This window comes from Syzygium oleosum, unplaced genomic scaffold (genome assembly GCF_021117445.2).
Source record: "Syzygium oleosum isolate NSW1041296 unplaced genomic scaffold, Sole_v2.1 Sole_v2.14, whole genome shotgun sequence".
NCBI classification, from domain to species: domain Eukaryota; kingdom Viridiplantae; phylum Streptophyta; class Magnoliopsida; order Myrtales; family Myrtaceae; genus Syzygium; species Syzygium oleosum.
In genome coordinates, this window is record NW_026607498.1 from 2,330,295 (window position 1) to 2,344,710 (window position 14,416).

At 40.5% G+C, this 14,416-nt stretch overlaps 1 protein-coding gene across 1 annotated transcript; it reads left to right on the forward strand.

The window, feature by feature from the left end:
• Positions 1-8,313: 8,313 nt before the first annotated feature.
• LOC115684468 (SNF2 domain-containing protein CLASSY 4-like) lies at positions 8,314-13,987 on the forward strand. The gene is made up of 3 exons (XM_056317538.1): positions 8,314-10,942; positions 11,474-11,620; positions 11,843-13,987. Exons 1-3 carry the CDS (start codon positions 8,495-8,497, stop codon positions 13,790-13,792), a joined length of 4,545 nt encoding a protein of 1,514 aa, XP_056173513.1. The 5' UTR covers positions 8,314-8,494; the 3' UTR covers positions 13,793-13,987.
• Positions 13,988-14,416: the final 429 nt, after the last annotated feature.

A 14,416-nucleotide genomic window follows, 5' to 3' on the forward strand; every position in this document is an offset into this window, starting at 1 on the left:
GGAGTCCAATTCTTCACCACAACGGAACTCCAGAGGGAGCGGCTTTTGAAAACCCATGTTCTTATTGCGAGGGAGAATCGTAGAGGAAGAGAAAAAAGCAACGAGTTGATAGCCAATGGCTCCGCTTTCAAGTGTCTAATTTGAAAAATGTACAAGAGCTCGATGTACTTATTATTGAATCAAAAGTGTACATTAGTTCCACGAATAATACATCTTCATTTCCTTTAGTAGATGTCTTGTATTGCGCTTATCTTTTATTCGTGCTCTCGTTCTTGAAGTACACCCAAGTCTCACTTTCGCAATAAGCAAGAGTGATTAGGGAAGTTCGTTGAATTTTGGTTGACATACATGTAAGATTTCCTAATGTGAACTTTATTAATTGAAATTAACTGAATTAGTTTGGTCTAATAAAGGTAAGATATATGGGTTCTTAATCAGTCTAATATGGGGCTGGCTGGTGTGGGCCGAGTACGGCCTAGCCAGTAATGAGAGGGCCCGTGGTCGAAGACTCTATAAATAGCGCTCAAGTCCCTCCCCTAACCTGATGATGCACAATTTGACTCACATACGGATTTAGAGAGAACCTTCTTCTCGTGAGTGGCAATCTCATTAGGCCAGTGTTCTAACGAAGAGTATAGGGGAGAAAAACTTGAGTTCGTGTTCGGAAACCGTCGCAAATTCCCCATCAAGTTCGATGGATTCCAAACCAGGTACGCGAATCGACAATTTCTCCATTAACGTATTTCGGTTTCTGATTATGGTGATCCCGGGCGTGCAATTTTCATGGCGAACAATACAAGGTGATTTGGGGAATGATTCTATCTTAGAGAGGGCTATCAATCTTCTTCTTTTTCAATATTAATTTCAATGGTGGTTATAGTTAGTATCACATCCAAGTGCGATTTCAACCTCTTTTTCTATGTCTCGAAAATGACAAATCTTCGTTTCTTGCTTGGCTTACTATGCACAATCGATCGGCCACCAAAGACAGTTTTCTTAAGTGGATCATGCGGGTCTCCTCTCTCAACTGCCCCTGTAATTACTCTAATGAAAATAGAAATCATTAGTATTTTGGATATTCCTTTCTTTACAGATCTACAAATTTAAACTTCAACTCAACCTCATTGATCGAGCCTCTGGGTTGCTTGGGCCTGCTCATCTTTTGAAGGAATTGGCTTCCCTCAATTGCTGTTCAGGCTATCTTAGTTTGCTTATATCTACTGCATTTGGAATGTTGGAAATCGAGGTTTGCATGATCCCCTCTCTCTCTCTCTCTCTCTCTCTCTCTCTCTCTCTCTCTCTCTCTCTCTCTCTCTCTCTCTCTGTTTTAGCTCAATCTATTCTCAAGTGAAGTGGTCAGTAACTGTTTGAATGTTGTGTCGTAAATGGAAACTCTTTGAATGGGTTTCTTACTTGCTGCCACTGCTATTAGGCTTGTAGGAATGTCGTTGTTGCTCATTGAGTTTGTGAGTGTTGCTCTTGTTTTGAGCTTGAAGCAGGGTCTTGGCTCGCCTTGGATAACACGCGATCACAAAAAGTTTCTACTTTGATGACTTTCGTTACGTAAGCTTAACCAAGCATACATACTTTGAGTTCAAATCATAGGAAAAGTTTTACCATAATTGAACCGATGGATTTACAATTTGTCCCAACTCTCTTATCCGAGGCAGTGAATGATTTTTCCATATGAACTATCAAGCATACCATGAAGATCTCGATTCAAGTCTTCATGTATTTTCTTTTACGTGTGCAAAATGATTACTTTTTCACCTTTTCAATCAACATACGCGTATGCTCTTCTATTATTGAGAATCTGATAAAAGTTAAAATCACCCGACGCACTATTTTATATATGTGTGGGTGGGTGGGTGGGTGTGTGTACATCTCAATCTAGCTTTATCGTCCCGAGTAGTTGGCTCGTATATACTTCTTTTATGTCATTCTTAGTAATCAAAAGATTTCTTATGACTAAAAGTTCAAAAAGAAATCCGATCTTTCTGAGTAACCTTCACATGTTATAAAAGAACTTAGGATGAGATTGCAGAGATGAGGCATTCATGCAATCGTGAGTACAGCAAGGCGACTCCATTTTCGGCTATTTTCTTAGTTGGCAAGCTAAGTTTGGTTAATTTGTCAGTAATTGTTGTGCTTCTAATTTTATGAACTGAATAAATTCATGTAATATGGTCAACTCGTGTAGGTAACATTTGGCTTAAATGGTTATGATTTTATTTAGTGAAAATTTATTAGTCGGCATCCTAACCCTACAATGATGGTCAATCGTAGCATGAGCCGTATTTTCTGTTTAAATTAGGCTGAATTAGTATATGTCGGCGTCTCCCTTTCAAAATTACAACAATCGAATCATGAATCACAATGCCACAACATATGGCTCATTCATACATTTATTGTCCGATCAAAAAAATGCATAGCCAAAGTTTAACGTATAGCCCTCAATTTTGTGGCACTGCTTCTATACGATGAATAATTGCTTTAGTACTCTAAAAGGCATCGACAACCCTTTCATTTTCAATAATCGCATATTTCTAAAAGTACTAGTATCTATAACAATCCTTTTCCTTCAGAAATTATATCTCATGTGATATTGTATCATACGCTCATTAACCTCAAACAATTAACCGAATTAAGAATGCAATATTAATCAAAACTTAAGTGGCATTTACAAAGCTTTCGTTGCACGCTCTGATCCAAAAATTTCGATCTCCCCTATTCTCCTCAACTCAATCAATATGCAAACACAAAGTAACAAACACCTTTTACATCTTTTAGAAGAATATTATGACCATAGAACTGTTAAATTCTAAATGACGATAACTATATTTGTTTATATAATAAGATCATAACAATATTTTTACCTTGTGTTTGCTAAAAAAGATGTATAGTTTTCTTTTGCCAATAGGTGATATAAGCCCTGCATGCTCTCTGTCACATAAATTTGTTGCTAAATGCTTTTGCGAGTATTTCTCTCCATCCTATCTGGGATCAATATCGAATAATAAATTCGAGACTGATGAGTTTGTTTGATGTTGGAAATCTTTCTAGTTGACAAAGACGATACTTATATAGTAGAAAACAAATGAGTAATTTATGGCTTTTAGCTGCATATAGTAACCTCGAGGTCAAGTATGCGGCTCTCAGCATTTTATCGGTACATCCAATAACAATATTGAATATTGATCATCGACTTGCCTTGTCCGCAATTTCAATCAAGTAAAATCATCAATAATATGAGTTTGATACATCGATTCTCTATAAAAGTCAAGTAAAGATCAAAGGATGTGCATTGACACATCAGTGGATTATCCAATCCCTACCTAACCTACCATTTTATCATTTTTCTTGGTATGGGAATAAATTGAATGCGAGATATGCAGGTGTATCCACCAATAATGAGAATGGCCAATTGTTTTCCTATTTATACAGCTCTCATCTTGTGATGCTCCAAGCTTCAATATCTAATTCCTCTTGGGCCAAATCATACCACTCTCCTCATAAACGACTATCTCTATCGACAAATGACGAAGTCTCTCGGTCAACCTCAGTAGACTTTTTCCTCAAGAAACCAATTGATGCATCTAAACTGCCATCCATTTGTTTCATCCAAGATCATGGCCACATACGAAAAACACTCTTGATTTCAGTAGCAGATGCATCATCGAACACTTTAACCCGGAAAAGTCGGATCAATGATTTACCAAAATGATCTATTTGAAACGTCGTCTTCATTAGAGGTATGAATATCCAAAAGCAACAAATTTTCAGCTTAACTATTTTTGTCTTAATCCGACTAATATCGTTCCTACGTGCGATTTGGATGACTGGTCTGACTTTCCATCACTCACTAATTGCAGATTGTGGTGTCTCACTCTAGGGATTTAGTGTTAAGAGCTGAACCGAGAACACCATCAAGAGGAAAAAAAAGTTTCAAAATAAAATCAAAGGGCGACGTGGTTGGCGATTCTCCACCCCAGCTCCTTACCATGCCCGCAGCCAATTCTCCTCCGAATCACCATCCATTGAAGGCAAGTGAAGTATGCACAGGTTCTATGTTTTCCCATGGAACTCCAATTGGCCAAGCAAACTCCATCTTCAGTGGATAGATAGAGAAAGAGAACATCGGGTATGCTTGAGGTGAATAGATTTGCTTCCAATTATTACATGTAAAGTTGTATAAGAGCTCGGTGTAGGGAGCGAGCTTCCCTTAATTTTTGCGTCACTCTGAAATGAATTTTTGTTACACGGAACATCCATCTACTTTCTTGTATTATGTGCAAATCTCCGAAGAAATCGGTTCTTACGTTTTCTATGTCGCTAATGAAACGTGTGACATGAATCTCGAGCAATTGTCATGTCGTTAATCCTGCGACAGTAGCATGACCTCAAAGCAATGGCAAGCCTGGCATATCTTTTTAGTCATACTTTTCTCTAATCAACAAAATCCGATGTGGATCCACTCCTAATTATGTTGCTTAGAAGCCCCATATAAAAGAAACTTAAATAACACGTTACTTTATTTTACTAGTTTCAGTAAATGCTTGGTTTACGATATAAGAAACCACTTATTACACATGTATATCAAGTGGAAACAAGATCGCAAGTTCAAATGGACGTGAAATGCATGCATCGGATACATGCAATAATTTTTCATATATGATTTGAAGTGTGAATCGGTACATCTAATAAACCATGTTCAATATGTCGAATTGCCATTGCTATAGTGATTTCTTATAATCTTAAGGTTGGTAGTCGAATTTCCATAAAATTTCGAATATTCATCAATGAATAAATGCGCAACCCCGTTTTTGGATTGAACCATTCTGACTAGACCTACCCTTTTATGACATTTGCTACTATGGAAATGTGTATAAATGCAAATATGCAAGTTAATCCACAGTAATAAAGAGTATGGCCAATGCGTTTTCCTATTTATACAATCCTTCATCTTTTTTATGCATCATGCTTCTTTACTCTTGTTAATTAGCCTCACAATCAGCCCCCACATTAAAAGGTTATTATGCATAAACAATGACCATATTCAAAGCAATAGTTACGAGCGTATACGATTTATTTTTAATTTTCCAAATTAACAAACATTGTAAATTTAATCTTCACAAAACTAGCTCTTTTTTTAACTCCTACCGATCGAGGCTTTCCTCAAATAAATAAGAAGTGTGAGTTTCAAAAATTATATTTATAGTCTCATCAGCAAATTTGGATAGCCAAAATTGAAAAGCAAAAAAGAGAAAAGAGCATATTACGTGTGCTGTAAAAATCAACCAACATAAAATTATATCCGCGGCTCTACGTGGAAAGGCAAAGTCTTTACAAACTTTGCATTGAGAACTACTAGACAGAAACTCATCCATTCACCGTCTCTGAATTCAGATATTTCTCTTATTCCTCGCCCCATTGATAGGTGGAAAAGTTCGGTTCCTATTTTGTGGAAGCTGTCGACTTAATCGATAGAGAGCTCTACAGGTCACTTTTGCGAATCATAATGTCCGCTCGGCATTGTAATTTGTTCGATCGTCTCTCCCCACTCGCCTTCCTATCAAGTCGCCCATAAGTTTATGGTAAGCCGATAGTAAGAAAGCGCATCATGAGGGTTGCCATAAAAAATAAAAACATAGCAAGCGACGACTAGTAAAAGGTTGCAAAACAATCGGTTTGGTTTCAATTTCAAGCTAACTACAAGCCATGTTAATTAGCATGTCTGATTTCACTGACCATCTCTTCCTTTTTGGTCTTCAAAAGCAAGGCTCGTCCACTACTCAGCACACGTACATTTCTAGGGAAAATTATCAAAAAAGTCCTAAACCTATTGTACGGCGGTCAATTCAGTCCTAAACCTTTTAAGTTTGCCAATTCAGTCCTAAACCCTTTTAATTCTTGCCAATTCAGTCCTTCTGGCCAATTTTAGCCGGCCGGCGCTGACGTGGCCGCCGGCCGGCGCCGACCGTCCGGCCAACGCTGACGTGGCAATTTTTTTATTATTTTTTTAATCTTTTTTTTTCTTTTTTTTCTGCTTTCTTCCCTCTTCCCTCTGGCCGGTTCGGCGACCTGTGGTCGGCCAGAGGGGAGGGCCGGCAAGGTCGACCTCGCCGGTGGCCGGCGAGGGTGAGCCTCGCCTCGCCGTCGCAACCCAGGCGACGGCGAGGCGAGGTCGAGCCTCGCCGTTGCCTGGGTCACGACGACGAGGCTCGACCTCGCCTCTGCTGGCCGAGGTGAGGTCGGCCTCGCCTCGCCGTCGCCTGGGTAGCGACGGTGAGGCGAGGTTGACCTCGCCTTGCCCTGCCAGGGGCCGGCGAGGCTCGCCCTCGCCGGCCCTCCCCTCTGGCCGGCCGCCGGTCGCCGAACCGGCCAGAGGGAGAAAGCAGAAAAAAAAAGAAAAAAATAATAAAAAATTGTCACGTCAGCGTTGGCTGGACGGCCGGCGGCCACGTCAGCGTTGGTCGGACGGCCGGCGCCGGCCGGCTGCCACGTCAGTGCTGGCCAGCCAAAATTGGCCGGAAGGACTGAATTGGCACAAATTAAAAAGGTTTAGGATTAAATTGGCAAACTTAAAATGTTTAGGACTGAATTGGCCGCCGTACAATAAGTTTAGGACTTTTTTGACGATTTTCCCTACATTTCTAGGATGCTTGTTAATGTTGCTGTCCTTTTTAACGAATGGCTCATCTGCTGTCCCAGAGACCATTTGTGATCTGACAAGGCTCAAGCGCAAAAATGGAAATTGGAGGAAAAAAATGTGAAGTTTCATGTGATGAAGCTATTCCTTTCCTGCAACTAGGAGTAGCTTTCCATTTTGCATTTCGGAAATGTCCCTGCACTGTTAATATATTATTAACACTTAAAATGAATCGAAAGCATCAACAATTGATTTATATTTGTTAGTTATAACTTAACATAATTGTATTATTATACTAATATTTAAATACAATTTAATTATGAGATGATATACTACTACGATCGTAAGCGATATATTTTTCGTAATTAGAAGGTAACTATATTGTTGTAACTATGTGACATTATTATGATTAGTTGATATCACATAATTAAACATTAATTGTTATATCTTTTCATTTATGATTCTAAAAAATATGATAATAAAAGACATTAGGCTTCGACCATCTATCGTCAAAGGGTATTATGAGAATTCTTTACTATTCCGGTCCTACCATATTCTCTATGGTGTAATGGCAAACCAAACAAGAATATGGTCTTGAAGTAAAGGATGAATAAGATCTCCGCGCATGCATGACCCCTATTGAAAAAGGTTACTACAGAGTGCTATATGAATAGAATTTTTAAATAATTTTCTCAAAGATGAGTCTTATGCCGTGGCATTGGCTTATGAATAATGACTTGAACTTACCTGTATTTATAGAAGTAATCTTATATTAATTTTAATGCTAAGCATCCCCTTATAGTATAGTTTTTTTCTTTTCATCCAGTCTAGTTTCTATACTTTAAGAGGATACTAATTATAAAGACAGGTCATATCCAGTTTTTCCCCCTCTTTCTGAGCCAAGAAACTATCTTTTTCAAAGAGTCGTGTACGAATCTTTAGCATACATAGTTGATAGACAAGTGAAGCGAACTCATATAGTTCAAAATAACTAACGATTTTTTTCTTGGTGACGAGAATTCCTTTCAATAACACTAATTTTGAGCAATTTTGTTTGACTGTTTAGTTCGCCAAACGGCGAGAGAAGAAGGAAGGTTGCCTAGTATAGACTTCGTTTATGCATATCAGAATTTTATAACGAGAGTTGACAAATCTAAGTCCATACAAGTAAATCAACTTGTTCTATGACTCAACGTAAGAGTAATACACCGTAATTTTCATTATCGCGATTAAACGTACAACACGATTTGCTAAATCAAAAGACAATCTGCCTTGAAACGAGATTATTGCAATCCTTGTGAACAGCCTGTGAATTCGAACCAAATGTGAATGGTAACCCAAAGACCATTTTCCTTTTTCTTATTTATTTTTGCATCTAAACTTAACCATCAATACAACATCGACATGCATGCAATCACATGATGCATTTCAACAGTCTGGAGAGATTATTAATGCCATGACAAAGAAATGAATTAATTAGTACATTTGGTACAAGCCCAGAAATTTTCTTTGCAGCAAACGAAAGCATTTTGTAGCCAAAAATGGTAAGATTTGGTCTGAGAAGAGAACTCCCTTTGATATTCTCTCCCCTGTTTCTTTTGACTTTGAACCTTTCCTCCATGCGAAACCAACCAGTGCCTGTTCTATCTCTGTACATTCCCTCTCCTCTGTCTCTTTCAGTCCCTTCATTTTCTCTCGTTCTCCCTTTTTCTCTCTCGGTTTTCTTCTTCCTCTCTTGGCCTGAGCGTTCTGCATCCCCAGATAAAAGAAGTGTTTTTGCATCAACGTAGCTCCTCTGTCCATTTTTCACCCTCGCCAAGCTTCTTGTCCTCTTTGGTCAAAATCATGGCTTCTGGTCTTCCTGTAGCATCAAGAACCAGAGCCCGTATAAAGAATGAAGATTCCTTTGCCGAGTGTTTCTCTAAGGCAGAGCCCGGAAGAAGGAAAGGTAGTTCTTCGGGGGCAAAGCACAGAGGCAGAGCTCGACAAAGAGTCTCCTCTGTTTCTGCTTCAAGTAAATTGGGCGGCGGAAACGGAGGCGGCGCCAGTGATGACAGCCATGAGGTCATTGTTATTACAGACAGTGAAGAAGGCAGTGACAAAGTGATTTCAGTGAATGGAAGTGGTGAGGAGGAAGAAGAGTCCAGCGATTACGGACCTCGGACGGCACGAAGGTTTCAGCCTAACCAGGTTTTTCATAAATGTAAAAATACTGTTGTTATTGATGACGTTAGTAATGACTCCGATGAAGAGGATAGCACAGACTTTGAGTATGATGAGAGTGTAGGTGGCCATGAAAATGGAAGGTTTAGAGGTTACAAGTTCTTGTCTAATGCATGTTCTGATGATGACTTGATATGCTCTGGTGAGCAGAACAGCGATGAGGATTTTGTCACAAATGTGTCAGTAAGCTTGAGCGCAGATGGAGAAACTTGTTCGAGCTCGGAAGAGTATGTGTCTGGGAGTAAGCGTGAGGAAAATCTGCAAATAAGGAAGAAAAGAAAACGCAAGGACGGAGGCGAGTTGAGTAGTTCGTATAGCACAAGGAAAACTAGTAAGAAGCTTGATATTGAGTGCACGGTTGATCCGGTGATTGACCATGCAGGAAAGAAGGAGAATGTGGAACGCAGAGTTTCGTGGGTCAACGAATGGTTGCAGGATGATGTGGAGCAAAAAGGGGAAGAAGCGATTAATGTTGAGCTTGATATTGAGTGCATGAATGAGCCGGTGATTGATGACGTGAGAAGGAAAGTAAATGTGGATTGTAGAGTTTTGTGGGTCAATGAATGGTTGCAAAGTGATGTGGAGGAGATAAAAGAGGAAGAAGTGATTGTTGAACGATTAAATACAGAAATCAACTGTCCATCCAATGATGAGAATGGAAATAGTGGGCCAATGGAGGAAAGAGGAAGTTTTAGTGTGTCGGAGTGCGGAGGAGCGAGGGAAAAGGAGGAAAAACGACGCGGCATTAAAAATGATGGTGAAGAGTTGCAGGGTGATGATGATGAACAGGAGGAGGAGGAAGGCAAAGCGGGGATTGAGTTCGATGGAGTGAAGGCTGGAACAGATGTCTCTTTTGTTAATGAAGAGGGAAAGATCAGGGAGATGGAAGAGAGAGGAAACTTTTGTGTGCCAGAGAAAGAAGGATCAAATCAGAGCCAGGAGAAGTCGACTTCCCAGAGCAAGGTCTTTGGAATTGATAGAAGAATGCAGGAGAAAAGATATGGGAAGCATGTACAGTCAGACTTTGATTCTGTCGTTGGATATGGGACTTCGTTGAAAGTAGAAGGTCAAAAGGAGAGGGAATTAGGCATGTCCTGTAGCATCGGACACCTGCAAAAGAAAAGGAAATATGAGGATTGCAGCGGCGAGAAAGTGTTTGCGAACAGAAATGCTGAGAAAGAGCAAGAGTCAGCTACTGATGGTATTGTGCAGGGAAAGAGAAAGTTAATCAGGAAGTTTGGGGAGCAAGCCAGTGACATAAGAAGCAGTGCTGAACTCCTGATGTCATTGACGAAAGTCAGTGAAACCTTTAGCAAACCATGCAAGGGAGCTGACACAAATGCTGCGAATGTGACAAAGAAAAATAGTTCAGTAGGCAGCCGTTGCGAAAGTAAGGAAGAGGCTGTGAGGAATGATTGTAGGGGAAATTGGGAATCCAGAACTAGGAGGGAGAGAGCTGGAGAATCAAGGGAAAATACGTTATTCAAACTTGCCAATTGCATATGGGGGAAGGATGAGATTATTCAAGATGATAGACAGAAGGAAAATGCGGAGAAAGAGAAACAGTTTGCTGGTGACTGTGTCATGAAGGAAGAGAGAAGGGAAAGCACAGAGGAGTTTGAGACTTCTGGCATGACAGCCGGCAGCATGAAAAGAGACAGCTCAGATAATATGTACGAGCAGAAGAAAGTCGGTGAAATCTTGACTAAGTCAGGCGAAGAGGGAGTTGGGGTGCATCAAGCAAAAGGGAGAAAAGATAATGGGAGCACCCACGACTATCATATTCGCTGGGAGAGTTCCGGTACGTCGAAAGAATTTAAATATTTCAAACGCCTTGCTCAAAAGTTCAGGGATAACAAAGATGATGCCGGTCAGAAGGAAATTGTATGGGAAATAGCGAGCAGGACAGAGCCGCGGACGGAAGTGCCTCCGCTTCCTTTGAAGTTCTTCTGGGGTGATGAGGAACCGGAACCTCCACCAAAATCTGAAGCAGAGAAGGAGATGGACAAGATGTGGATCGACATGGAATTTTCTCTTAGGGCTGGTGAAATTGGTTCTTCCGGAACCCCGGTAAGTTTCATGACACCTGCTAGCAAACGAAAGGGCACTTTGTCTAAACTAAGTTTCTTATATGCTTGATAGTTGATCCTCAATACACATGGTTTGAATATTTGTGACTACCAAACCCAGTAGCAAAGAAAGTGGAATAATTCTGCAACCAATCCGAACTAAATGATCAATCTGAAGCAGTCCGTACTCTCGCATAATTTGTTTTCAGCTATCTTAACTTGATCCCATTTACTTTTCTATGCCTCGTGGGATTTGGAGTAATGCAGGACACAATATACTCCTATTATTGTCACTTTTATTGCTGTTATATTGCTGTTCTGCATTGATAGTTGCCGTCTTCTTAATTTGAAAATCAATTCCAGTGACGCTGCCAGAGAAGAAACAAAAATATAATTATCTTGCAATTGCAACTGGTCCTTATTCGAGTGCAAATAGACATAGGAAATTAGCAAATAGGACTGACAGCATAATTTCATTAGAGATTTCTTGCATATTTAGTGGTTTTAAAAGCTCTCTTGTGATGCTCTTCAGGAGGAAACTGAAACAAGTCAAGCCACCCTTTGTCCAGGAGGAAAGCATGAGCTCATTTGCGATGAGGAAATTGGTTTGATTTGCCTCTTCTGTAAACAAGTACAGCTCGAGATAAAATATGTCTTGCCACCATTTCTACCATCTTTTGTAAGTTCTGTTGGTTTACCAAGTCTGGCTGTTACTGTTATGTACCATTTTTAAAAATACCGTCCACACTTCACAGTTGGACTAGTTATGTTATTGACCGTCACTTCCCTAGATTAACTGTTTCACTCACCACCGTCCTCAATGTATGTCTATGCAGTAGAATCTTTGAAAACCATTGTTTCCTTATTATTCTGATTCTTTTTCCTGCCTTTTATCCCTTAGGAAAAGTTCTCCAACGAAGCGTCAGGCACTAAAACGTTGCCCAATGGAGGGAATCTGTCTTTGTTTGAGGGGGTTCCTCTTCAGCCTTCTGGAAATGAATCTGTTGAACTCTCTCATCAGAGCGGCTCTGTTTTGGATCTCATCCCCTGTGACAGGAGTAAAATGTATCCGCACCAGCTAGAGGGCTTTGAGTTTATGTGGAAGAACCTAGCAGGGTCTACTGATCTAAAAGAATTGTCCAACTCTGAGCCTAAGGACGTTGGTGGGTGCATCATATCTCACGCTCCAGGCACGGGAAAGACTTGCTTGACCATACTTTTTCTGCACACGTATCTTGGACTCTTCCCCAATTCCCGCCCTGTGATTATTGCTCCTGCAAGCTTGCTTCTCACTTGGGAAGAAGAGTTCAGGAAGTGGAACAAGAAATGGGACACCAGCATTTCATTCCACAACTTGAATAATCCGGAGTTCTCCGGGGCAGAAAATCCGGAAGCTGTGAGAATAGTGGAGGAAAATAGGCACCTCAAGCGATGTAACGATGTGATGAGGATGATCAAGGTCTATTCCTGGAGTAAAAGCAGCAGCATACTAGGCATAAGTTACAATTTATATGAGAAGCTTGCAGTCGGGAAAGGGAAAGGCATAAAGGATCCAGTGAAGAAGGCAGAGATTGAAAAGAAAGATGAAGAGATGAGAAAAATTCTTCTTGATTTGCCTGGTGTAGTGGTTCTTGACGAAGGGCACACGCCACGAAACGATACAAGCAGCATTTGGAATCTTCTGCTGAAACTTCGGACTGAGAAGAGGATCATCCTCTCAGGCACCCCTTTCCAGAATAACTTTCTAGAGCTCTATAACACCTTGTGCTTAGTGAGACCCGCAACCGCCAATGAACTCCCCGAGAGTCTCAAGAAATTCTGCCAGACAAGAACAACACAGCGGAAAAGAGCTAAAAAAGAAGATATCAATTCCCTTGTTCAGCCACATGACAAAGTAGCTGATGATGTGATTGTGAATCTCCGGTCTATCATGGCTCCATTTGTTCATGTTCACAAAGGGAGCATTCTTAAAGAGAATCTTCCTGGTATAAAAGAGTGCATAGTGGTGTTAAATCCGGGGGATAGGCAAAAGAAGATTGTTGAGAACATTCAAAGATCTCAATGCGGGTTTGAATATGAGTTCAAGCTGTCTTTGGCTTGCATTCACCCTTCTCTGATCCTAAGCTGCAATGCGTATGGGAATGAAAAACCTCTTATTTTCCAGGAGCGTCAGAAGCTTGAAGATCTGAAGACTAACACAGATGCTGGGGTAAAGACGAGGTTCCTGGTGGAGTTAATACGGCTCAGCGAAGCACTTGGTGAGAAGGTTCTTGTCTTCAGCCAGTACAAAGAGCCATTGTCCTTGATCAGTGACCAACTGAGATCGACTTTCCTGTGGCCGTCCACAGGAAAAGAGATTTTACACATGCATGGGAGCCTCGATCAGAGGGAACGTCAGCGTTTGATTGAAGAATTCAACAGCCGACAGAGCCGAGCAAGAGTAATGTTAGCTTCGACTAAGGCTTGCTCTGAGGGCATAAGTCTAGTCGGAGCATCTAGAGTTGTCTTGCTCGACGTGGTTTGGAATCCTTCGGTCGAGAGGCAAGCAATCAGCCGCGCGTTCAGAATTGGCCAGGAGAAGGTGGTGTACACATACCATCTGATCACGAAGGGAACCGTGGAATGTAACAAGTACGGCAAACAGATGGAAAAGGAGAGATTGTCTAAGCTGGTTTTCTCCCCAACTAACAAGGAAAATGGTGACCGAAGAAAGTCCAGTTTGATTGCTGAAGACCGAATACTGAAGGAGATGACTTCCAGCAAAAACTTCAACGATATGCTTGATCAGATACTGTACCAGCCAGAGGATTCCGATTCAGACGAGAACTTTGATTCTGAGGTCATCCCATGACTGATCATGTGAGCATTCAGCTCGATCTGAAGTTAAGACCTGGTATTTTATGGCCATTAATAGACAGTGCAAAAGAAGTTGCAGTGTCAGTTTGTTAGGTCTCGTGCTTACTGTTGTAACTAGTGAGCTGAATCTGTAATCAGTCATCTGTAGATGTTCTTAAGCAATGTTCTATGTATGGATTTCCTTCTCATCTCTCTCCGCTGCTGATTCTTCTTTTTATGATCCTCTCAAAACTCTGCTTCATTAATTTGGATTGCAACAGCGCTACTTTAACTAGTCTTCTTGGAGTCAATGAAATTTGCATTCTCAATTTCAAAGAGCTGCGAAAGTAGGCATAGAATTCATCGTTGCATACACTGAATTTATATCCATATCTGGTCCAAGCAACAAAGAGACTAACATGTAGTCTGCTAGACAAATTTTGCTTTATGATGCATTTTTTCAATTGAATCTGCACCTATTAATCTGAAGATTTTATCCAGTTTATGGAAATGAATCCATACTCTAGTCAGTTTCCAGGTGATTCTCACTTGAGTTTAAATTTCAATTTATTTTTCTGGTCTTTAATGGTGTAATCATGGTCTTTGGACTTGGAAGAGGGTTCACAATTCTCCACAATAT

Bases quoted from the DNA above. Each gene is read 5' to 3' on its own strand.
- LOC115684468 (XM_056317538.1), top strand. From the start codon at position 8,495: ATGGCTTCTGGTCTTCCTGTAGCATCAAGAACCAGAGCCCGTATAAAG. The intron at 10,943-11,473 runs GTAAGTTTCATG...GATGCTCTTCAG, and splicing joins TTGGTTCTTCCGGAACCCCG to GAGGAAACTGAAACAAGTCA. The intron at 11,621-11,842 runs GTAAGTTCTGTT...TTTATCCCTTAG, and splicing joins CACCATTTCTACCATCTTTT to GAAAAGTTCTCCAACGAAGC.